General features: G+C 52.1%; 1 protein-coding gene across 2 annotated transcripts in view; it reads right to left on the bottom strand.

Annotated features, from left to right (window-relative positions):
* The window catches only part of SLCO2A1 (solute carrier organic anion transporter family member 2A1), a 72,366-nt gene that overhangs the window by 11,834 nt on the left and 34,801 nt on the right, over positions 1 to 25,731 (bottom strand). Inside the window, exons 3-9 of one of the 2 annotated variants that reach the window (XM_053930326.2) lie at positions 23,378 to 23,540; positions 7,711 to 7,938; positions 6,729 to 6,827; positions 5,120 to 5,256; positions 3,202 to 3,277; positions 2,527 to 2,691; positions 1,344 to 1,369 (exon numbers count right to left, since the gene is read on the bottom strand). In XM_053930326.2, the coding sequence (XP_053786301.1) occupies positions 1,344 to 1,369; positions 2,527 to 2,691; positions 3,202 to 3,277; positions 5,120 to 5,256; positions 6,729 to 6,827; positions 7,711 to 7,938; positions 23,378 to 23,540 (894 nt within the window). Of the gene's footprint in view, positions 1 to 1,343; positions 1,534 to 2,526; positions 2,692 to 3,201; positions 3,278 to 5,119; positions 5,257 to 6,728; positions 6,828 to 7,710; positions 7,939 to 23,377; positions 23,541 to 25,731 lie in introns of both variants that reach the window. The other variant, XM_024566197.4, reaches the window with a different exon arrangement.

Here is a 25,731-nt window from a genome sequence, read left to right as displayed (position 1 = left end):
CACCTGGGCTCGGGCTGGGGGACGGGCTGGGCCCTTGAAGCAATCCTCGGTATAGACGGCTATTGTCTCTAGGGCTATGCAGACATTGCCCAGGGCCCTCTGTTCCTCTCAGCTTCCACCAAGGAGATTTCACTGGCTGATCTCACTATTCCCACCATTCTTCACATCTGATATCCATGATCTTGGAGACACTCGGGATAGGGCTGACAAACAACAGTCCAGAGCTTTGCTAAAAATAGTTACACTGATGATAGTTAGCATTAACGGGGCATCTCTTCTGTGCCAGGCATGGTGCCCAGGGGCCTTTCATGCACGTCATTACAATAATTCTATAATTATAATGCTCTTCTTTGTGGATAAGAACACTAAAGATCAGATAAGTTAAGCAACTTTCCCCAACGAGTAAGGGCAGGGCCAGCACTAGAACCCAGCCTAGGGACAAAGCCCTGTGCTAACTCCTGTAACTCCGAGTGAAAGCCACCAGAGGCCCAGGGCCTGCCCAGCTTCTCTCGACCCACAGTCAACCTGCAGAAGACCAATACAAACAGGGGGTCCCCATCCCCAGCCACCCTCCCCTCCCGCTCACCCCTTCTCTCCTTCCCCACCAAAGACAGAAGAGGTTATTTCAAAGAGAGAGACGGAGAAAACACCAAGGCTGAAAGGTGTGGCATCTCCAAATTTTGTAACCTCATTAGGCGAAGTTTAACAGAAGAGTGGGTTGAAAGGTGGCACCCAGAAAAAATCTAAATGCTCCCTGCTCAGTGTCCTCCCTCCACAAGCCTCTAAAGCTCTTCCTAAACACAAGGCCAGACTTAAAACTTAGGACCTTGGTACTGTATGCTAACCAACAAGTCTCATTTCACTGCCCTCTTTCTTGCCTGCCCATATTTTTAAGCCTGCCATCACTTTCATTGTTCTTTTCCAGATCTTTTCGAGTCTCTTTCTCTCATCTTTCTTCAGCAGCTCAATGAGACTCTAGTTTCTACCTGGCATGGAGCTGATGCTAAACATAGCCTATTTCCTGGTTTCTGAGGCTCACAGCCCTACAGATTCATCCTGAAACCAAGCTAATTAGTTTTGGGTATTTAAAACAAAAACCAAAAAACAAATCAAAACAAAACAGAACCCTAACCCTGACTGCCAGTGGCCCAATAGGACCTTCTGATTTCTTATAACTCATCATTTTATTCAAGACCTAGTTTTCTATGTATTCACATAAGAGACTAGATCGAAAGGTGAGAAGGAGAGAAGAGAGTTGAGGAAGCAGAAAGGAGGAGGTATGGCAGCCAGATCCAGGCTCTGGCCTCAGCAAAGGGTATCTTCTCACCCCTCATTCCCATTACCTGGGTGGGTAGACCTCCGCCACAACCTGGGTGGGGCACCCCATGAAGAAGAGAGGGACACAAAGTGTGATGGAGGTGGCCATGATGATCGCAGCCACGCGGGGAATGGTTTGCAGAGAGAAAACAAAACGCTTCATGAGGATTCCTCCTAACAGTATCCCCAAGGCTGCAGCGGGGAGGTTCACAGCACCTGGGGGTGGGGCGGGGAGAGGCGAGAGAGGAGAGAGAGAGAGACAGAGGCTGGTCTGTGTGCGCAGGCCCGGGAGTGTGGGTGGGCATAGACACTGCGCTGGACCCTTAAGATGGGGCACAGCTTCCTGAAGGGACATTTGATAGGTTCCACTACAAAGTACTACCTGACATTAGTGGAGCATTTACTGTCTGCCAGGCACATCTACAGAGTGATCTTGACCTAGATTACCCTGCCTGTGTAAAGAATAAAGAAGGAAGTGGGGCCCTTGCAGCCAGACGGAGGTGGGTTGAATGCGCATTTATTTAGTGCCCAGTGACATAGTGCCTTTCCTTGCCTGACCCTTCACTGCATCCTTACTGTAACCACATGGGATAAGCAAGGCTCTGGTGGTGCCCTCTGCCTGCTAGTCAGAGGCCTAAGGTAGAGGAGTAAGGTCGCAGTCAAGGGCCACACAGGAGTCAGGGTTCACACTTCACACATATGGTCAAGCTCACCTGTGGATTGGGCCCAGTAATTCACTTGGATACTTGATGGGACCACATCAGTGCTTCTCAACCTCACTGGCAAAACACCCCAAAGCTGGGCCCCACCCAGAACTCTGATTTCATTAATGGGGGGTGGGGCCTGAGCATCTGCATTATTTAAAGCTCTGCAGGGGAGCCTAAAGTGTAGCCAGAGCTGAGAATACCTGGGTCACATACTCCCTCCCCAAGCAAAGGTCTTCAAGTCCTTGAGAAGGAACAAGACCGGGAGCACTTTACCTAACGCCAAGCTGATGCCCTCTTTCCTCTGCTGCCCTGGATGATGGGGGCTGTCAGCCTCCCAGCCCCTCTGACAGGGAAGAAGGCAGCCCCCAGCCTGGAATGACAGGGATCCCAGATATCTGCTAAGGGCACTCTACATTGCCAACCAAGAAACTTGTCCTTAAAATTCTTTCTCCTGGGCAAGTCCTCCTCTGGCTCCTGTGTGTCTGGTCTGGCTGGGACTCACCGATAAGGAAGTTGGCATAGGCTGCGGAGGCACCATATTGCTTCTCCAGGAACTTGTTGAGGAATGTGGAGAGGCCGGCGATGACAGAGGAGAAGGTGCACTGAGTGAGGACCACCAGCATGAAGAGTGGGTTCGTTAGGAGCTTCAGGAAGATGCGGGGAAAGCCTGTGAACAGACTGCCGTCAGGGGCCAGGCCTTCACGGGCCACAGTCGTCACGGAGTACTGGGAGACTGGCCACTGCCTGCCCCCTCCCTCCACACAGTGCTCCTCCTCCTCAGGGCAGAGTCTGGGGCACCAAGGAGTTCAGTGGCCTGTCCAGGGGCACGGAGCCTCTCAGACCCTCACTCAACATGCTCATGGGTTAAATAAAATGAGAATGTGTCTGGAAGAAATCAGGCAGTGGGTGGATAGATAGACTAACAGTGGGGACACTCGCCTCACATATCAGCCACCTCCGTGTGAAGGGAGGAGAGAGATGAACATGGGGTGGGGGTAGCTCTGCTGGAATCTGTCTGCTGACAGAGCCCCTCTGGTGACATGGGCCAGTTACAGACCACCTGCTCTTAACGCCCTTATCACACACAATACTGTGGGGGCTCTGGGACTCCCTGATGCCCTGCCCCCCGCCCCGCCCAAGTCAGCCCACCCAAGGCTTTGCCAGGTCAGTCAGTTACGTTTAATGAAATCCACCAGGGAGCCTCCTGGCTGGACCTTCATCTTGCTCGCCTCGTCCGCTACGGCAGGAGACCTCTGAAGGCAGCAAAGGAAATGGGTGTTAATGGCCCAGGCTCCCTGCAGCCACACTTCCTAGGCCCTTGACACTTCCGGTCTCAGTGGCTCAGGGCTGGGCAGCAATGAGCTGCCCCAGGTGTGAGTTGGGGGGGTGTCCAGAGAACAGTCTCTTAAAGTAAATGCCACCTGCCTGTCAGTGAGCCCAGTGCTTTGGCTGCTGACCAGAATGCTTCCATGCCAATGCCTCTCAACATACCTCTGGGCATATTATTTCATATCTATCTTCCCCACGGCTGATGCCAAAAAGGGTCTGACCGGATCTCACCCCTTGCCTGTCTGTTGTGGCTACATTCCTTCCCTGTCCGCAAAGTTCAGGGGCCGTGGCCTTCTGAGACACTCTAGTCTGCTTCCAGCTCTCTTTTTCTCTCTCCTGTATGGGGGCCCTTCTTCCTTCTGGGCCCAAAGTTGGGTCCTGCTCAGAGCTCCGTCCTGGCCCTGGGCCAGAACCTTCTGTGCGTGTCACCTCACCTCGGTGAGCTCGCCTACCTCTTTGGAACTCGTGGGACACGGCTCTGAACCACCACACAAACGCGAGGCCCCTGAGCTCTGATGCTGTTAGGCTCCTCCCGGGGAACTCAGCAACAGGCACAGGAGCTGTCATTCATCAGCATTTACTCCATGTTGGGTACTGTGCCTAGCATTCCACATGCATGGTCCCACCCCTTACAACCCCCTTCTGAGATACCTACTCCATCTCCAGGACTTTGAAGGAGGGGAACCTTAGGAATGAGGAAGCTTGCCTAAAAGCACTCATCTAGTTCATAAGTAGCAGGGCTGGATTCACACTCAGGTTTGCTTGACCCCAAAACCACCACGATGTGCTGCCAACCTCTGAAGTTTTCCCCCAAGACAGGCCTAGATCCTCCTACCCCTGCCCGTCCTTCCCAAGGCTAGGCCAAGATCTCATACACCTCAGTGCCGAATGCCAAGTTCTGCGTCTGGTTCAAAACCATGTCACTAATTGTAGCCCCTCGCTCCTCCATGTTGCTGCCGAGTCCTTTTCAGCAGCGCCTCCAAGAACATCTATCCCCACTCTGGCCTCAGCTGCCACAGCCACTCCCCTGGCCCTCTGCTGCTTCCCCTATCTCTACACCTGCCTCTTCAGATTTCCAGTCTTCCTTCCTTCCTGACCCCCAACCTCAACCCAACTGCCATGTTGCCACCTGACTGGTAACCCCATCACTGCAGCACCCCAGAACTTCATGGGATCAGAACAGGTTCTAGACCCGTCAGCCTAACATCCAAGTCCCCGCCCACACTTCCCATCCCTGTTTTCCATTCTCATCCTTCCCTGATTTCCTTCTCCAGCAGACAAGACTGAAAGGTGTGTGGAAGGTCAGTCTGCTCAAACTATGCTTCCCTCTCAGCCTACCCTCACACTCCTCAGCATGAGGACTCCCTGCTTACTCAGTCCCTCAGGCTCAGGCACAATGGGCCCTGTACAATACAAATGTATTGTATTGTATTTGTATTGTATTTAGGACTTTATTCCTAAAGTCAGCTGCGCCAGGTCACATACTCAGTTTTTATTGGCTCTTCCCTCTTTATCCCAGTATAGATGAGCTCAGTGTTTCCTGAACCACATCCCTGGATGCTACCATGGGAAAGGCACACTGATGAGATACCATATTTCGTAGATTCGCCCGCACTCTCACTTCCCAAAGCCCCTGAGATGTCCTGCATCATGAGATCCATTTAGATTTCACCCAGAATTTGCTTAACTTGCTGCTGCTTCTCAGACGCTCTCACCTCCCTTTCTTAAACTCCTATAGGTAGAGTTATGGGCTCTCCGAACCTTACCTCTGCTCCTCTGGGCATTGCACGAGGAAAGAAGAAAAAGGGGATGGAGGTGAGAACCAAGAAGCCTGAGGAAATGAGCAGGCCCAGCCACCAGGCTCCAATCCATCGGGGGTCTCCAGGGCTCAAGTTAACTGAGGCTGAAGAGAAAACAAAGGACACAAATGTTCGTTGGATGAATGCATGATCTCACCTTACTGGGAGATCTGATTAGAGGGACTTCTTCTCTCCCTCTGATTAGAGTGACTTTTGCCTCACAATGGAGAAAAGGTAAAGCCATGAACTACAACCTGGGTCAAGTCGACATTCCCTGTCCTGGCCATTCTGGTCTTCCCAGGAAACGGAGGCCGCCCCACTGAGCAAGAAGCACAGCACCAGGGAGTCCCCAGGCTGAAGGGATCAGAGCCTTGGGCTCACCTTAGTTTATTCCCAGTCCTTGGCCATGACTCTCTCTGGGTTCACGGGCCAGGCATGAGACCACATGTCTACGTTTCTTGTCCTGTTGGGTTCTCCCAAGTTTATGAGGCAGAAGCTATGTCCACCCACTTCCAGCCACTCAGGAAACTGAGGCTCAGAGACATTGACCTTGCCCTTATTTAAGGTTAAAGTTATTGATCAGTTTCAAACCTATGTCTTCCGGGTGTCCACACCTGAGCTCTTAACCACCGAAGGTACCACTGACCAGCTGTACTGGATCCCTAAGGAGGCCTCATAGTCTTTGGGAGCCCGAGGAAACAGCCCTCCACAGAGTCAGATGCCTGGCCTCCAAGGAGATGCTTTCTCCTAGCAAGTCTCCTGCCCACATCTAAGAGTGTGCATTGCATTTATCTTTGTAAGACACTCCCTAGGCATGGAGGGAGCAGAAGGAGCAGAATGGCCCTCAGCCGAACAATGGCCGGCATCCCTAGGCACTGTTCCTGGTGGACCAGGAGCTTAGTTCAGAGTCCTTTGGTTAACCAAGAGTCAGGAACCAACGCAGGAAGTGCCAGTGAAAGGTCAAAGATGGCTTGATGCTGAGGCACAAAGCTCCCCCTGGCTTTCCCCTTTTGTTTGAAGTACAAGCAGAGGATACCATGCAGGTGGCATCATGGTCTGGTGGTCCCGGAGACAGGAGTCTGTGGAGAACGGTCGGGTTTAACACCTGCCTGGATTCTTTGTTAGACGGGCAGGTTCAGATCTGTGTGCTGAGCATGGGTAGGGGTATCATGCTGAGGGTCTGGCTCACAGCTACATCTCCTGGCTGGTGGGAGTGATTTTTAACACCACCTCCAAGACAGCCACCTGTGGTGGCAATACCTGAGGCCCTTCCTGTATCTCAAGGTTTCTCTGCAAATAACCTGAGCTGAAAACTTACTGAGGTCAGAAAGTTTTTTTTTTTTTCTCAGCAGTGTGCCCCCCTCGTTCCTAGCAACTGACATGTGCCGTGGTGAGGGGAGTCACACGCCATCTGCTCCTGGCTCTCTGAAGGACAGCAGTAGTGTGACCCTGGAGGTGAGCATTTGCAGTTGAAGCTTCATTCTCTGCCCTGATTGGCTGGGGGGTGGTTTGGGGGGAGGCAGGGAGGTGGTTTCATTAAGCTGGCAATGGGGTGGGCATCATCACACACACTCACCTGGGTCCACCCGGCCGTAGTCCACAAAGATCTGCAGCATGACGGAGCCCAGCAGGTACCCAAAAGCCGGTCCAAATACAGAGATGGCAAATAAGATGGCTGGAAAGGAGAGCAGGGGAAAGGAGGCCGAGGGGGACTGAGCAGGTGTGGCAGCCTCAGGCTCTTTCCCTAGCTGAAGGATGCCTGAGATGTCACCCCACCTGTCCCCCGATGCTAACAAGTCCACGCCTATGGCATTTCCCACAGACAATGCCAGAACCACTCAATACCCGAAGATGGGCGGAACCAAAGCTGTTTCTCCTCCAGGCAGCTTCCTGAGAGATCCAGTTGCCAGGAGGGAAATGCCTCCCTGGCATTTACAGATGCTGCCCCGAGCAGTGCTGGTGAGCAAAGCTCTCTGCAGGGACAACTTTGGAGGCTGTGGCAGGAGCTCATGAGGCCACAGAGCCAGTGGGTGGGGTCTGTCTTGTCTGGGGTATAGGCCCTGAGGACTCGCAGTGTGGCGTGAGCTAGGAGAAGGATTCGAGCACTCTGACAGTCATCTATCTTCTTTGCGTGTGCTTCTTTGAGGCCCACCTGTCCATGAGTGCATGGCTCGGAAAGTCACATGGGCCCTGGCCGAGGCCTGGAGGACTGAACAGCACCAGGAGCTGCTGCTAGACAGAGTGCTCCTGTGCCTGGCATGGGACTAAATGGTTACATACATGACCGCATGTGATTCCACAGCTGCCCAGTGTGCAGATACTGTCAGCCCCACTCTGTAGAGGAGGAACCTGGGGCCCTGTGGTTCAGCCAGCTGCCCCGATCCCATAGCGGGCAGGTGCCAGAACTGCCATTCAAACCTGGTCTCTCGGATCCCCAAGCCTCTGCACTCATTTGCAGCATTGTGGGGCAAATAGGGGCCTAGGTATGGGTCACCGCAGTCCCCGCCCCTCCCGCAGCGCCCCCCATTCCCGCAGCCCTCTTCAAGCCTGTGACTCACAGATGTACAGTGGCGAGTTGTTGGGCTCCGAGAAGTCGTCCACATAGGAGATCCCAAACGGCTGAATGGGCACCGTCCCAATGCCCACCAGCAGCTGGGCGACCACCATGAGGCCCCACATGCTATTGGTCTCCTTCTGGGTGTCCTGGGCGCTGCTGTGGCACTTACTGGGGGACAGGTCCTGCCAGTGCTGTGGGCAGAGCTCGGTTTGGAAGTGGCTGCTGTTCCCTGCAACAAAAGTGCACGCCCATCACTGCCACCCTGGTCTCCTGGTTCCACCGCTTACCTCTGAACCAGGCCTTTTGGGAGTGACCTTGGAGACAAAGGTGAGGGAAAGGTGAGCGTGGGGGCTCCCTGCTCCAGGCACAGCCCTTTCTGGGGATGGGGCAGACTCTTCCTCTCTTGGGTCCGTTCCTCTATGGGTCTGGACAGGAAGCTGAGCATGGAGGGACCAATACCTTCATTGCCAGAGGAGGGGACCCCCAGCTGGAAAAAGGGGAGCCAAGATAAAAACCCAGGCTTGTCAGTGCCTTATGCTCAGCCGCAGGCTCGGGACCACAGGCTGTGCCTCTCTTTAGCAGATCAGAAGTCAGTCTGTCCCACAGAAGGCAGTGCCACCCTGGCTGGGATGTGTCCCTGTGGGGTCATCCAAAGGCCGTGCTCCTGGATGAACACTGCATCACACTGGAGAGCCTACTGCCAAAGGCCCTTAATTCCTTAGGAAACCTGGGCGGCTCCCAAGAATCATGGGGGACTCCTGTGATTCCACATGGGAAGCACATGGGAAGCTGGCAGGGACTTTGAGACCCTTTAGTTCAACCCCTCCTATTACAGATGGACGGCTGAGGCTGCATCCACAGGAGCAGGCTGCACCCTGAGATCCTTCTGTGAGGGTCCCAGAGATCCCCAGCATGGTCTGTGGGCACCGTGATGCCTGCAGCAGTGGGGACATGGCCAGGCTGTTTTTAATTTGGCCCACACCAAACAGTCAGCACTGTCAGCCCTCCAAGATCTTGAAGGTTCCTGAGGGCTCCTTTCCACGAGATGCCTTTTCATCCAGGCCAATGGAAACCACTGGCATTACTGAACTTATTCTGTGGGTTTTCCCATTTAGCACTCGTGGGATTCAGTTTCGTTCTCATGTGTGATGCTCCCAGAGAGGATATAGCCTAGAACTACGTGGGCCTCAAAATCCCACAAAGAGGAACACGGTGGGCTGCGGACCAGATCTACCCCACTCACTGGACTCTGCCCAGTGCTCTTGTGCTCAGGCTGCCCTGGACTGTGGGGCTGGGGAGTGGTCAGTGCTCCCCCTGAAGCATGTGCTGCACCAGGCCTGGCCCCACCATCACCTGTCCTCTCTACTGCTGTTTGTACAGGACCCACTGGAAAACTGCTGGCCTAGGGGGCTCCCCATGGGCCAGAAAGGCCTGTCCCAGGAAGGGCCGAAGGGGACCAAAACACCTGTCTGGTTAAGGTCATCCAAACCTGACCCAGCTGTGGCAGAGAATGGAGCAACCAGGAGAGTGACCAGCCCCTGGACTTGGGTTAGGGTCCCTCCGTACCTTTCTCCTCTCCTGCCATGCCCATTATCCCACCTTTCAACGCAGAATTCAAATAGGGGGTGGTCCAGCCTCATGGGGAAATAGGAGGCAGCCTCTTAGAGTCAGGGTGGAGATATAGCCTTATTAACATGGGAAGACAGCTGTAACATCTTAGAGGTTCAGAAAAATAACTCGTTGTTTGGAGAAGAGTATAATCCCTAATTTAGAAAATTTATGGGGACTAATTGAATATGCGGAGAAAAACTTGGGAAGACTATGGCTCCCTGAGTGATGGGGCTGTGGTGATGTATGTGTGTGCGTGCGCCTCTGTATTTCCTTATATTCCTATAATGAACACGATATTTTAAAAATAAAGCAATAGTAAAAGCTTTTAAATTTAAAATGTTTCATGGATACATACAGCCAAAATTTAACAACGTCTCTCCCAGTTCCTGTGTCTTCCTGCCATAACCATTGCCCTTATTTCTGGCCTTGGCCTTCGACCAGAGCTGTGTTTCTCTGTGCCCCACCCCTCCTCCTCTCCCCAGTGGGGCGTCGAGCATTTCCCCAACTTACAGGCTGTACTGTAGAGACCCAGGTCTGGTGCCAGGAGTGCTAAGCATCTATTTATCGCACAGGCAGACTCTGCCAAGGCAGTGACGTACATGGTCTCCTGCTCACAGCCGCTGCTGGACTCCCTAAGTGGCTGGTTGAAGGCAGAGCTGGCATTCGAACCTGCATGTGTCTGACCCCAAGCCCACAGTAAAGTCAAACCTGAAAGGGTGGCTTTGAAAAGACACAGCCCACACTGTGCAGGGATGGAGGAGCTGGGCCTGGGGGAGCCCCCTTTGCCTGGCTACATGCAAACACATGGACTGTCCAAACTCCGCAGGTGGCTGGGACCCGACGCTTACTTCCTCCCCAGGAGAGGTCTCCTAGAAAGGGGCTGGCTGCTGGGAGTTTGATGAAATCTGAGACAATGAGATGAATCAAACGCACAGTATAAGGAATCAAGAAACTGGTTTTAGTGAAATAAGCCAGACACAGAAAGACAGACTCTGTATAATCTCGCTTAGATGTGGATTCTAAAAAAGTCAAACTCGTAAAAAAGCAGAGTGGTGGTTGCCAGGGGCTGAGGGGAGAGGAATGCGGAGGTGAAGGTCAAAGGGTATAACGTTTCAAGTATGCAAGGTAAGTTCTGGATTTCTACGATACTATAGCTTCGTACTGAGTTATGTACTTAAAATTTGCTAAGAGGGCAGATTTTATGTTAAGCCTTCTTTACTGCTCACCCTGCCACCACACATACACGGTAAAAGAGGAAGTGGGAGGAAATTTTGGGAGGTGATAGATATGTCTACGGCCTTGATGGTGGTGATGGTGTCAGGGGTATGTACATATTCTCAAACTCACTGAGTCATATGCATTCAATACATACAGTTTTTTGCATGCCAACCATACCTCAAAACAGTAGTTTGAAAAGAAGAAATTGGTTTTAACCCCAGTGGCTGTGCGAACTTGAGTGAGTTTCTCAACCCTCCTGAGCTTCAGTTTCCCTCAAGGCAGAGACCATACAGTGGTGGATACAGAAACTCCATATGAGTCACTAAAGAGCTAGAAGGCGGCTGTGGCTCAGTGGATTGAGTGCTGGACTGAGAAGCAAAGGGTCGCTGGTTCGATTCTCAGTCAGGGCACATGCCTGGGTTGTGGGCTGGATCCTCAGTGGAGGGCACTCGAGAGACAACCACACACTGATGTTTCTCTCCCTCTTTCTCCTTCCTTTCCCTCTCTCTAAAAATAAATAATCTTAAAAAATAAAAAAGAGCCAGAAGGCTATGGCTCCAGAAAGGAGTACAGGTAGGTGTGAAGAAAGGAGTACAGGTGTGAAGAGTTGGACCCTGCTGGTCCGCCCACAGGTGTGCTTGCCCTCTTGAAGGAAGGCTGGTGTGGCTCGTCCCGCTGCAAGGATCTGAGTCTTATGGTAGTCACTGGGTCTGGCAGCATGCAGAGACCATGGGGGCTAGGCAGCCCACTCTCCACACCACTAGGGAATCCTACCACCAACACTGACCCACGTCCAACACCTAGAAATGGGGGTGTGGCGCTGCAGACTCATGCTGCTCCCCACAGGAAGGTCCAGGTGGCCATGGACAGGCAAGGCCAACAGATGTTGGAAGGACTGGACTGGGAGCTTGGGACTTGGGTTCTAGTCCTGCATCCAGGATGCCCTATACCAGTGACCTTGACTCTGAGAGACCTCAGAGGATTCTATGGAGGGCCAGGCACTGCAGAGAGTGGGAGGCTCCTGGAGGGCCCAGCAGGCAGTGTGCCAGGCTCACTGCCCACTACTGGCCCCCAGTGCGGCAGCCACGGCACACCCCAGGTGCACAGGCGTTTGCATACTGTGGGCTGTGCTGGCCTTCAGGAAAAGTGACGGCCAAGTCCTGAGACCCCTATGCCCTTCTCAAAACTAAATGGGCATGTTCAGAAATGAGAGCAGAGCAGTCTGCCCAGCCTAGGAAACCACGCTGACCTATACCGCTAACTGACCAAATGTGGTGCAGTCACTCAAACAAATTGGCATACACACTTGCCTACTCATTTCCCTAGGTCGACTCTGTCTGAGTTGATGCATTTCTAAAGGGTCCATAAGCACAAGGGATGCTGCCAAGTTTTCAAATGGCATTTCCTTCCAGAAGGTCCAAACAACTTTGAGTACATATTGTATAAAGAAATGAGAAAAGTTTGAAGTTCCCTAAAACCATGGTCCGCTGTCGCTTGCCAATGTGCGTGATTGAGCCACCTGTCTGCTGTCTAGGTGTGTTACAGCGACAGTCGTTTTGTTGTTTTATATGTTATGAGGTGGCAGGGCCAGGTCTATGTTAGGTACAAGAGTGGTTTAAAGATCACCTGAAGGCAAAGAACTGGCCCTTGCTCCCAGTTCAGCCACCGATGGAGCAGGCTCAGGCCTGCCAGCAGCCATGTGGCTGAGGCCTGCTTCACAGGGGGCGGCTTGGATGCTGAATTCTGAAAAGATGCCTGGATCAAATTCCACTCATGCTCAGTTGTTCAGCTACTTGGCCATATTTCACTGTGGGTAGGCCCTCTGCGGGCGTAAAAGATGTGGAGGTGAACGAGACAGGCGCAGGTGCTGAGATTACAAAGCTTCAGTCTACTGTGGTACACAGATCATCGAAGAAGCAACTGCCTGGTCCACTCAAAACCACAGTGAGATATCACTTCACCCCCATCCGGATGGTTATTACCAATAAACAGAAAACAAGAGTCGGATCAGATGTGCAGAAATTAGAGCCTTTGTACATTGTTGGTAGGAATGAAATATGGTGCAGCCACCATGAAAAACAGCATGGCAGTCCCTCAAATAATTAGAATGACAATCTGATCCAGCATTTACACTCCTGGGCATACAGCCAAGAGAACGGAGAGCAGGGACTTGAACAGGCATTTGTACACCAGTGTTCATGGAGGATTGTTCACAATAGCCAAAAGGAGGAAACGACCCACATGTCCAACAGCGGATGGATGGCTAAACAAAATGTGATATATACATGCAACGAAATATTACAATTCCCTTAAAAACAAGGGAATTCTGATGCGTGCTACGTAAAAAGTAGATGAGCTTTGAAGACATCATGCGAACTGAAATAAGCCAGATACAAAAGTACAAACATGGCATTCTTCCACTCACGGGGAACTTAGAATAGACAATTCATAGAGACTACGTAGAATGGTGGTTGCCAGGAGCTGGGGGGAGGAGGCATGGGGGGTTCGGGTTCAGTGGGTACCGTTTCAGCTGTAAAAGATGAAAAAATCCCAGAGATGGGTAGTAATGATGGTTGTACAACAGGGAGTGTACTTAATGCCATTGAACTGTACACCTACACAGTTAAAATGGTAAATTTTATGTCGTGCATATTTTATCATAAATAACAACCCAGCACGGTACGTACTCACTGAGCTGGGAGAGGACGGGGAGTCAGCAAGGAGTCTGTGGGGGAGGCAGCAAGCCTGGTGTTGTTGGGGAGAGATTCCTGCAGACAGTGACCTTTGAGCTGGGAAGGATCAATGGGAGCAGACAGATTGGTGGTGAGGAGGAGAGAAGAGTGGACTATGAAGGGGCTCGGGGTGCGGGAGGCCCCTCAATAACACAAAATGAAGCTCACTGTGGTCAGCAAGAAATTCAATCACAGTGAGGCATGGCCACTTCTGGAGAGCATGTGTGTCCCCGGGAGGGGGTCTGGACTGTATCCTAAGGAAAACCCCAGAAGGGTGACGACCACGGGGGAAGGGGCAGTGCAGTGAATGCACTGGAAAGATTAAGGCCAGTACTTAATGCCATTGAACTGTACACCTACACAGTTAAAATGGTAAATTTTATGTTGTGCATATTTTATCATAAATAACAACCCAGCACAGTACGTACTCACTGAGCTGGGAGAGGACGGGGAGTCAGCAAGGAGTCAGTGGGAGAGGCAGCAAGCCCGGTGCTGTTGGGGAGAGGGTCTGGGGAGAGATTTTCAAGGTTCGTGAAGTCGAGCGGGAAAATGGCCCAGTCGAGAGACATTTCCATGTAAAACAGGTGATGCTGTGCACTGCATGAGGGGCGGGGAGTGCTGGCCGGCTCCATGGCGGTGTGGATGGCGATGCATAGCCCAGAGCAGGCGTGTGTAAGATGCGCAAGGCCAGGCTGGTCCTAGGAGAGCACGAGGATCAAAGGACCGGAGAATAAGTGTTGCTTTTAAGAATTCTGGTTCTTGCTTTTGCTGATTCTTATTATTTCACTAAATTCTTATTTATTAGAACATCGCTGCTGGCTTAGCAGGCTAAATTATGTTTTTTTGTGGGACATTTAGTGGTCATCAAAGATCATGAAAATGTTGACTGCCTTATTAAGTCTTTCTTTTTTTTTTTTTAAGAGGATTTTTATGAGTTTATTTGAGCCAAATTGATGACACATGCCAGCCAGTAAGCAAGATCTCAAATGCTCCCTCACTAAGTCTTTACACGCACGTCACGTGGTTTGCCAAAGCCACAACCCTCATGTAATTCCACCTAGTGAAGTGTCAGGAGGCCAAACTCTCTGGAGACTGTTTAACTGTTATTAACTTTTTAGAAATTGATTTTAGAGAAAGAGGAAGGGAGAGAGACAAAGAAACATTGATGTGAGACAGAAATATCGATTGGCTGACTCCTGGACCGGGCACAAACCCACAACCTAGGTATGTGCCCTGACTGGGGATCGAACCCATGACCTTTTGGTGCATGGGACGATGCTCCAACCAATGGAGCCACACCAGCCAGGGCTATTATTAACGTTTAAAATGTCAGATTCTATGTCAGAAACTGCCTTTATTAAAAATACATATATTAAAACATGATTGTCCCAATTAAATCCAAGTGTACCGAGTTCCTCTGACTATTCTGTATTTAACATCAGCGTGAGATCTTCTAACAAACTCTCTTTTCATTAGCCAGCCTTGAATGGGGCCAAATCCATCCCAGATCAGGATCTGACACATGTGGTGGGAAATGGCTTTAATCACCTGCAGAGGACAATGCTTCCTTCACCTGGGAGCACTGTCCTCAGGGAACCAGGGAGGCCAGGGGCCCAGGAGCCAGGAAGAGCAGGGCTCGGCAGTGGGTAGGACCTGCTGATCCCCGGCTTGATGTGGTGACAGGAATAGGCATACCTTGGAGATGTTGTGGGTTTGGTGCCAGATCACCGCAATAAAGTGAGTATGGCAACAAACCTAGTTGTAATCTTTTTGCTGGTGGAGGGTCTTGCCTTCAATTTGTAAAAAATGCAACATCTGTGAAGCTCAATAAAGTGAAATGCAATAAAATGAGGTATGCCTGTGTTTATGTCAGAGACAGACAAAGCGTAGGCTTCCCAAGAACGAATGCCTGGGACTCCCCGCAGTGGGTGGCTGCGGCCAGCTCATTCTGGTAAGAGCAAAGTTTTCTAGAATTTAGACCATTAACTAGGCTCTTCTCAAAAAAATAAGGGGACAGGGAGAGGTGAGCCCAACGGCCAGAAATAGGGGGAGAAAAAGACCTGTGTCAAGAGCCTTTCTCAGAACTGGGGGGCTGGGCTTTCTTTGCCTCACTCTACCTGTTTCCTCCCTGGAGTGGAACTAACCTCTTCCCCCTACTTCTCAAGCATTCTAGCAAAAACCTAGTGGCCAGTTATTCTCCGTGGACTTATGGAAGCACATTGCCCTCCTCCCCAGAGGTTGCTAGCTCTGACCTCCCTACCATGCAAACTGAGAGAAATGCCTGACTGTTCCAGCCACCAGATTCTGAAGACTGCTTGCCCACCCAAGGCCACCTGCCCACCCACGGCTGCCTGCCACCATCTTGGAGGGCCCAGGTAAAGGCAGGGAGTGGAATCTACTCATTAGCTGGATATCAGTCTGTTTCTCATGTTCCCTGAGAGGCAGACTTCTGGAAGGATTAAGTTCATCAAAGCACATTCTTTTACCCACAAGACACTAGAGGTCTGGCTGTGCCAGTTTTCACAGGGCTAACTAGAAACAGCCTGGGACCTCTTCCCTCCCACTACCCCAGCTGCACAAAGTCAACCCTGTGACTCATCCCCCCACAACATAAATGTGCAGAATCTCGGTTCTAATTCCTGCACCCTTCCTCGGGCTTGGAATGCTCAGGGACCATTTCCCCACCATGGTCTGCTTCCCTAGAACGGAATCCATGGAGCTGGGGCAGATTCAGGCCAGCCATGGGCTGGCCACACCATTGTTCAAGGGCACACGGTCCCGGTGTGGCCAGGCTGCAGCAGGCTGGACGGCTGTCAGAGTATCATAAGAGGCCTCTGCACAAAGTTCCAGAGGTGGGGCCGAGAGAGAACCCTGGAAGGATCAAGCAACACAGCCAGGCCATGGCAATGGGCTTCCTTTGATCAGGCATTGCCATATCCTGGTAGAGGAGAGAAAGGACTCTGCCAGGAAATAGGAGGGCAGCAGTGACTTCTCCTTCAAGTCGCGCTTCTTGAACACCCCTGTAACCTCTCCCTCAATGAGAAGGGGGCACAGCTCATGCGTGAGCTGGCTCAGATGAGGTGGAGATCAGTAAAACCCACATCTCAGAAGCAATCCATGAGAGAACAATAGGGAAAGGCAGGGGTGCTTCCGGAGAATTTTCTGGAAGCATGACCAAGGTGCCAAGCCTTCGGGCTATCAGCAAACTCATGGAACATCATTCAGAATGTTCCACTCTGAAGGACCTATTTCCTCATCCTTCTAAGTCCAGCCACTGAACAGTTTTACCAGAAACTCTGGCAACCCCCACCAGCAGGCCTGGAACAGGCTGTCCCAGTCTCACTCATGACTTGAGATCGCTAAGTTGTTTGTAAGGAGGGCTGTTTGCACATCAGAAGTGACTGCGTTCCCAGGGGAGTTCACCCAGACTTACTAATCCATAACGTTCCTGTAATGATAATATGTGTTCTATTCCGGCTAGACTAAGCCTCCCCTTATAATTTCTATGGGCATATGCATTCTGAGTTTCATTTTGGGGAAGTAGTATCTCGGTTCTATTGCTCACTGGTTAAGGGCCTCTCAGAACCTCAGTGTCTTCATGTCCAAAACAGATACAATAGCCCTGCCTGGTGTAGCTCAGTGGGTTGGGTGTTGTCCCGCAGACCAAAAGGTGGCTGGTTTGTATCCCTGGTCAGGGCACATGCCTGGGTTGCAGGGCAGGTCCCTGGTTGGGGCCCGTGAGAGGCAACAATGTTTCTCTCCCTTTCTCCTTCCTTCCCTTCCCCTCTCTCTGAAAATAAATAAGTAAAAAATAAATAAATCTTTTTTAAGAAACCAGCTACCTTGCTATATTCTTATTAGGATTAAAAATAATGAGTATATTATAACTTGGAACATAGTGATCATACAATAGGACCAATTTTCATCCACAGAGGCCAGAAATTTTTGAGAAATTTAAATGGATAAGGGAGGTGACAGAACCCTGGAGACAAGCAATATCGCCCAGGTTTTTAAGAACCTGGGGACTGGGTCCAGAAAGTAGAAAAAGGGAGACCGGTGCTGGTCGCCAGCAATGGGTGGACTGTAGTGGAGGAGTGGTGAGGCCCATGGGTTGCTTGGAAGGGGTCATTCACATCTGTGCAGAAAAGAGCAGGTGCAGGGGCGGTGGTGGGAGGACAGAGCTCCCCTGCTCTGCTCTCAAGGCAGAGTTTCCAAGGCTAGTTCTGAGGCTGAGGCTGGACACTCCTTCCCATACTTCCTCCCTGGCACTAGATGGGGCCAGAGGGGAAAATGCTTGTTTGGACTGAGGTGTCCATGTGACCCGTGAGCTGGGTGTCAGAGGGCAGTTCACTGCATAGCCCAACGAGGCTGGGCGTGACTTCTGGCAAGGGGCTTCCCCACCCACACCCTTGTCCCCGCACACACGCCTGCACCCTGAGGAATCACCCCTAGGCCAAAGAAGGAGGCATTCATTGCCTGGCTGAGCGCATCATCAAAACTGTTTAGTGCTTTATTCACATCCCCCAGTTGAGAGTGAGGCAGAACTTACTGTTCACCCATTTATTCACTAGGCTGATGTGGAGCTCTTTGAAGAAGAAAAAAAGCAATTAGCTGAGCCAACATGAGTTCATCAGGAGCCATTCATGCCAAACAGAGCTCATTTCCTTTGTTAATAGGGCGCCCAGACCAGCAGGAAGCCGTAACACGGTGTTACTTGACTGAAGGAAGCCTTTTGACAAAGCTTGTTATGATATCCTGGTAGACAAGTTGCAGACACGTGCCTGGAGAGTCCACTGGGAGAACCCGCTCCAGGTGTGCCCCGTGCTGGGGCTGATGGGCCAGTGTGACCTAGAAGACAGCGGCCAAGCTGTGTGCCTCTCATTGTTGTCATGGGCTTGGGTGAAAGTGGAGAATAGCTGACGAACTTATGAATGACACAAAGCTGGGAGGAATGGCTAATAAGACAGTCCAGAGGCTGAAAAGTCAACATTAGACCCAAGACGGTAAGAAGGGGCTCCAACCAAGGAGGAGGAAGCTAATGGAGTCAGTTTGGGGTGCTGCACCCAAGTATAATAGACTGTGTGGCTGATAAACAACAGGAATCTGTTTCTTTCAGCTCTGGAGGCAAGAAGTCTGAGATCGGGGTGCTTTGTGCCGGGGTTCTGGAGAGAGCCCCTCGAGGGCGGCAGACGGCAGAGGTCTTTTTGTAACCTCACACAGCCAAAGAAGGGTGACCTGGTTTTCTGGTGTCTTCTTACAAGGGCACTAACCCCATTCCTCAGGGCTCTCCCTCATGACCTAATCACCTCCCAAAGGCCCCACCTCCAAATACTGTCACTTTGGTCCTGATTTTTCTTTGCTCTTTTCCCCACGTTTAGATCTCTGGCCTCACAGCTCTCTGATGGTGGCCAGTCCAAACTCTGATTCCTAAAGTCCTTTTGTTCCTGAGAGAGAGAACATGTTCGCACTGGTCTCCTGTCTCCTGGTGGATAGAGAACTGCCCAAATGTGTCTGGTGCTTCCCATTTCAAGCCATCGGCCCACTGGCGGTGTATGGGCACAGCCAACAGCCTCAGCTCCACCGAGTGTGGCAAGAAGAGCAGACAGTTCCTCCCTGTGTCCTCTGGGGAGCCCCAGGCCTCCTGCAGGAGGGAGGGACCAATGGCTTCTTCAAAACCACATTTCTGCCCTGGCAGGTGTGGCTCAGTGGATCGAGTACCGGCCTGTGAACCAAAAGGTCACTGGTTTGATACCTGGTCAGGGCACATGCCTGGGTTACAGGCCAGGTTCCCAGGTCCCCAGCTGGGTGCGTGAGGAGAGGCAACAGATCGATGTTTCTCTCACACAGGTTGTTTTTCTCCCTGTCTTTCTCCCTCCCTTCCCTTCTCTCTAAAAAAAAAAAAAAAAAAACTTTAAAAAAAGACCAAACCAACCACATTCCCCAGAAGGACAGAGATATGCACCCTGTTACTAGGGGCTATTCCCCACTGTCTAACAGTTTTTCTGGGGTGCCCAAAGCCACTGGAATAGGAACCAGCCTTCCTTTTCCACCCTGGGTCCTGACTCCTCCAAGGAGACCCTCCCCACGGCCATAGGTGGGCCCAAGACACACAGTCTGCCAGGGGTCCCAGAGAAGTGACTGTCCGCAGGGGAGCAGGGCACGGATGCAGCTTGCTGCCAAGGCCTGCCTCCCCCCACTACCCCCCAAGCAGGCCTGCTACCTGACCGACCCGCAGCATTCCTGGGCATAAGAAAATGACTAAACAAACTCGGGTGGGGGGGCGTGATGGAGATGGGGAGCCACACTCACATTTCGGCCCAGACCTGAGTGGGAGAGCCAGAACAAGGAGGCATGTTTCTAGGCTGGCCAAGGCGGGGATTGCGACGTGCTCACAAAACAGATGTTTAGAGAGCCTAACAGAGCATCTGCTACTCTCCATCATGACTGCTGGGGCCTTCTGAGAGGCTGAGAGCCATTGCCATAGAGATAACCAGCTGGGCTGCGGAGCCCCAGCCCCTTCCCTGGCTTTCCCCGACGTCCAGCACAGCAGCCTAGTGGTTTCTATCATTTCCCCATGTTGGTTTCTTTTCTTTCCTGCATTATGCATTAAAACACGTTCTACATCAACTCTCATTCATTAGGCTTTGTTGTGCTCATCTGTTTGAGGCTATTTTTCTCAGTTGACTTAATAATACCCATGTGTTCTATAATTTTTTTTTTTATCCCTCTTGTTGTTTTCTTTTTCAGGTTGAATAGATCCAAGGGGCCAGGCGGTGCCGCTCTCACCCTGGCCATCCCCTACCCACTCACCTCCTAACACACGCACACTCCCCTTGACCCCTACATATACCCCTACCTCCACACACGAACCCCAAGTCCCGCCACACACACTTGCCCTCACATACATCCCCGGCTCCGCCTTCCACAGCTCCCCACAGATCCCCACCCACACTACACACCCATTTGCTCTAATTCCTGCCCACTCACCCCTCCCCATCTCTGCATACCCCCAACTCCTCTCCACACCTGTGCACCTCCTCAGGACTCCACTTCATACACATAGAAACGCCTCCCCCTTTCTCTCTCTCTCTCTCTCTCACACGCACACGATTACCCATAAACACACTCACACTTCCCTGCCCACGACCTCTGAGCACATTCACCTTACACCTCGGCTGAGTGTCCACCACTGAGCTCACTGTCCGGGAGCAGTTCCCTCAGTGGACAGACCCTGCGGGGCTCCTGTGGATCGGTGGAGTGGGTTCTGCTCTGGGGCTTGGGGACTGATTCCGGGTCCTGCATGTCCTCCACTGAGGAAGGGACACAGGCACTCAGGAGCCCAGTGCTCCCCCTTTTCACACCCTGCACCACCCTCCTCTCCAGGGACACCTGGGGGATGAATGAGCATGGGGGCGAGGGCCTGGCAGCTTTGTGAATAAAGGACTGGAAAGTGACTCTTCCCTCCCTTTCTTTTCTTGGCTGTTCCAAAAATACAAGCGACGCCCTCTCCTGCTTATTCTGCGGGAAGCTCCCTGCCTGTGCACGTCCACTGTCTGCGTGGGGGCAGACCCCCTGGACTTGGCAGAGGAGCCTTCTTCACAGGTTATACCTAGTCTTCCCAGACACTGGTTTCCGAAGGCTCTTCTCTCATCCCCTGGGAGAGCTGGTCTCGTGTCGGCCTGTTGCCCATGCACCAAAACCTCTCCAAGCCTTTCAGAAGTGGTCTTAGAAGCTTTGGCCGGGCAGCTCGCCTTTTCTCTAAAGATGCCAGCAGGACACATTTCTGGACCCCACTGACATTTGGAAAATCTAAACATTCATAAATGTCTGTGTGGCCTTTTTAAAATTGGCAATCCGCTGTTAAAGGTCTCCACAATTCCCACACTGTCCAGCCCCTCTGTAATTTGTTTTCCTAAAACACATAGTTACTCTTCACTTCCCATGTTCATTTCTGGAGCGTGTCTGCTCCAAGGGGAAGAAATCCTCAATCAACACATGAGAATAGTCTGGGGGTCATTCCTTATGAGTAACAGACTCCAAATACCACAACAAGGGCAGTGGAGGGAAGTGCGCTGGACCGCTGACGTAGGCCAGGCACTTGACCTAAAGTATTTTGTTTTGATTTTCCCCCAGAGCACCCTGAAAGAGAAGGGATATTGTTCCCACTTCACAATGAGGAAACTGAGGTTCAGAAAGGCGAAGCAGTGGCTTGCCCAAGGAGACTTTTGGCAAAGAAATGGTTTGAGCTGGGAACTGAATGAAGTCCATGTTGTTACCCATCATACCAGGCTCATCCAACCTGAGGATCTGGGAATCGAGTGGTCTCAGCTTCCACAGAGCGGAATCCCACGGACTCCCCTGTGAGGACATGGCAGGGCACTTCCTCCTCTGCAACCCTAGTTTACCCAGCGCAATACAGGTTGTCCCTACCACTGCCAGTGACAAGAACCGCCCCTTAAACGGTTGCTGCACGTGCCAGCCACTGGGCTAAATTCCGAATGTGCATCTCCTCAGCCCTCGAAGCCTTGCAAGAGGGGGTCCATCTCACACAGGGAGAAACTGCTACTCAGAGATGCAAAAAAGGACTGAAGGCCGTGCCGTTGGGGAACCTCAGTGTCCAGATTCAGACCCGGACCACCTGGCTCCAGAAGACCGTTCAGATTCATGACACCCTCGGGGGGTGCGTTTAATGAAGTGCGTCTGTTCTTGGTGACCTTGCATACTTCAAAACTCAAGTTCCCAGAGGAATATGTTTGAAGTAGGAGTTGCATTTCAAACTTTTCGCCTGAGGTGAGACTGCGTGAATATTTTTGTTTGTACATATAAGCAGGTCACATACCCATCGCCCCAGCATCCAGCCGGTGCACAGCCCCAGCTAGACCCACAGACAGGGCTCCTGGGCCACAGTCCTCCCCACCCCATCCGCTGGCACCAGGATGTCCTGAAGGTCGCGCAACCCTGAGCACTTCCAGCTGCTGCTCTGAGCCCAGCCAAAGTGAGAAGGACAGTCGTGTCCTGTTGTTGTGAAGAGAATTTACATAAACAAAATGAGCAACACCATGACCAAACTGTCCCCTTTCCCGGCTGGTTCACCTCCCTGCAGGCCTGAGGGGCAAGCTGCGGCCCCCCTCAAAGTCCCTTCAGGTTTCTCTCTTAGTGGAGTTTGGTTCAGAGCACTGAAGGTCAAGGTGAGAACGGCAAAGAGCGGGAGGATCACGGTGGGCTGAACCAAGCTGTGGAGCCGTCCCTAATAAGGAGCAGAATGATGGCTTTCAGAGCCCCCCACCCCTGTCTCTAACCGCCCTCTGTGGTGGCCGCTCCGTGTGGAGCAAATGCCACTGGGATGCGGCCCAGGCTGTGGGCAGCCAACTCATCAGGCTAAGCAGGCCACCATGTGTGGCACTGGGCAGGATGCCCTCCCCTCGGCCCGGCCAAAGCGCCCGAGGCTCCTTGCTGATTTCATTATGCTGGCCTTCATGCTGCCGGAGAGAGGCAGGGCCCTCAGGTCTGGGAAGACAGCAGGGCAGTGGGCCTGACCGCCCCCTCTGAGAGCATGGCCAGCAGTTCCTGACTCTCCTTCAGAGCCGGCCTCACACCCCAACCCGTGTAGACCGAAGGAAAGAAGGAGCATGGCAGAACCTCTAGGTTCAGGTCTGTCTTCCTCCTCTGCCTACGTGAAGCAGGACTCAGCCCTTCGACAGTCGAGAAGGATGCAAGGCCATGGTGCACTTGAGAAATGACTAGTTCACAGGTGGCTTACAGAGAGGTGGGAGCGGATTCCCATGACCACAACCCAGCTGACATTTCATCACTCGGCATCCTGGTTCCTGCTCCATGTTTTTCTAGTCCTGCCGCCAATCTGTCTCCACTGAGGTCTCACAAACCGTAAAGGAATCTCTTCTGTCATTCTAAGTGCTTCATCTCTTGAGCCTGACTTGTGCACATGACTTTAAAAAAAAAAGTCTGGAACTTACACACACAGGAATCAATTATTGCCTCAGCACATCCCTGGGTGGCTCATTTATCCTCAGACATCTTCGACCCCAAGACAGTGGCCTAAGGAAGAGCATTTATGGACCGGGCTTGCAGGGGCTGGAGGCCACTTACCGACGCTGGCCAAGGTGTACCGGTAGGGCTCCGACAGGAAGTGTGGGAGGGTGAGGACGAAGGAGCCCAAAGCTAGCAGGAGACCTCCAATGCCAATCAGCCGTGGACGGTGCACCCGACTGCCAAAGTAGCTGACAAAGATGATGAGGATGGCGTTGCTGATCTGCGGAGAGAACAGAGGGGCCGAGTGGGACCAGAGACTCCTGGAGATGGCACATGTTCCCTCACTGAACTCGCTAAAAACTCAGGCTTGGTAGTCAGAATAACCACCAAACAACATGTGTTATCTCTCTTCATCACGCAACAACGCTCACTTTACAGACAGCAGAATTGTGGCTCCAGGTATTAAGTAACTTGTCCAGGTCCTAAGGTTAGGTGGTGGCTTGAACAGATACTAAGTTTTAAGTAAGCTAGGCTACAGCTGCTTGGAGGAGTGGGTTTTTGTCCCAGCAGCTCTGCTACTAACACACCCTGCCCTCCCTGGGCCTGCGTGCACGTCTGTCAATGAGGGACCAGGACTGGAGCACCCTTAAGTCCCTTCCCAGTTGGACACACCACCAACTCCACATTCCTGGTGCTGGTTGGAAGGTGTGCTCTCCAGGCCCCACCCAGAGCCAGGGAAGGGAACCAAAGGCCCAGCTTGGGGAGCAGGGTCAAAAATGGTAAAAGGGGTACTGGCAGATCTTCCGAGTACAACAGCATCCAAAGACATGACCTTCTGCCCCAGGACATATGTTCACCTGGATTTGAGGAGCCCTGGGTGCCAGCATCCACAGCCCCTGCCCTGCCCACACCACAGTCTCCTCTGGCTGAAAAAGCGGGGCCCCTGTCTCAGGAAATAGGGGCTGTGGCTCTTGCCAAGATCACCAACGACCCCCTCCCTCCCTGAGCTCTCAGCTCTCTGAGCTCTGTCCCTGTGCCTCTGCTCTCATCCTGGTGAACCCGTCCTGTCCCGGGACTTTACCTGTTCTGCGTGTGCTTCTAATTCACATCTTACTCCTCATCTTTGCCCAGAATCCTGGTCCCCCCTGCCCAGACCTCCCCATTTCAGTAAATGGCACCTCCATTCTCAAGCAGAACATCTGAGTATCACCCTTGCCTGCCCTTTCACACCCACCTCCAACCATCAGCAAATCCCACTGACTGGACCTTCAACAGCCACTCCGCAGCCAACCACTTCTCCCCACCTCCCCATCGCTACCACCTCAGCCCCATCATATCCTGTCTGAATTATTGCAGTTGCCTCCCCACTGGCCTCGCTGCAGCCTATTCTCCGCCCAGCAGCAGAGAGGTGCTGTCGAAGAGTCAGACCACGTTCCCTCTGCTCCAACCTGCAAGAGTAACAGGCGAAGTCTGTCCCAGAGCCTGCAAAGCCCTGCGGAGCCTGGCCCCTTTCCCTGCTCTCGCTCTCATCTTCACTCCTAACTCTCCCCCTGCTCCTCCCTTCACTCTGGCCACCCTGTCTCCAGCTGTTCTTTGAACACAGCACAGCCATGCCCTCCTCAGGCCTTTGTACTTGCTGCTCCCTTCTCATTCACTTGCTTTAGGCCTCTGCTCAGATGGAACCTTTTGAAAAGTGGGCGTGGGTGAAATGGGTGAAGGGAGTCAAAGGATACAAACTTCCAGTTGCAATACAAGGAGGTCCTGGTGACGATAACCAATAACACTGTACTGAATATTTGCAAGTTTCTAAGAGAGATCTTAAAAGTTCTCATCATGAGAAAAAACCCTGTAACTATGTGAGTGCTGGATGCAAACTAGACTTGTTGAGGCTATCATTTGGCAAGGTATACAAATACAGACTCATTACGTTGTACATCTGAAACTAATATAATGTAAATGTCAAGTATATTTCAATAAAAAGGAATGGTCGAAATATAACTTGTATTTATAAGAATTAACAATAATTCATTGTTATGTTAATTAATTAGGAGGAGCCGCTGCCTCACAGGGCAAGATGCCCATGTCTTCTCCTTTCAGCCAAGCTCCTCCTCCTGCCACTGGCCTGGAGTACCCAGCCCTCATCTCCCCTTTGCCCGTCGCCCCCACCCCCGCTGGGCCCCACAAGGCTTTGAGATGGGCTGCGGCCTGAGGGCTCACGTGCCCTGGAGGCTGGTCCTACACTCCAGGTGCCCAGATGGCCTCACCTTCCCCTCCACCAGGCCTGGATCTCATCTCACACCCCTCAGACTTCTGACAGGTGTGGTCTGTAATACTTTCAATCTTGCACTCAGGCAGCTGCCAAATCCTGCCCTTTCTCCTTTTGGGGTATCATTGGGGCCCTCTTCTCCCCCAAACTCTCAAGCCTGGCTTAGTGGCACAGCCTCCCAGCCAGCCAACTTCTGGATGCACTG

Source organism: Desmodus rotundus, chromosome 8 (genome assembly GCF_022682495.2).
Source record: "Desmodus rotundus isolate HL8 chromosome 8, HLdesRot8A.1, whole genome shotgun sequence".
NCBI classification, from domain to species: Eukaryota; Metazoa; Chordata; class Mammalia; order Chiroptera; family Phyllostomidae; genus Desmodus; species Desmodus rotundus.
The sequence above is the reverse complement of the archived record's forward strand: the minus strand, read 5'-3'. Positions and strand labels throughout refer to the sequence as shown.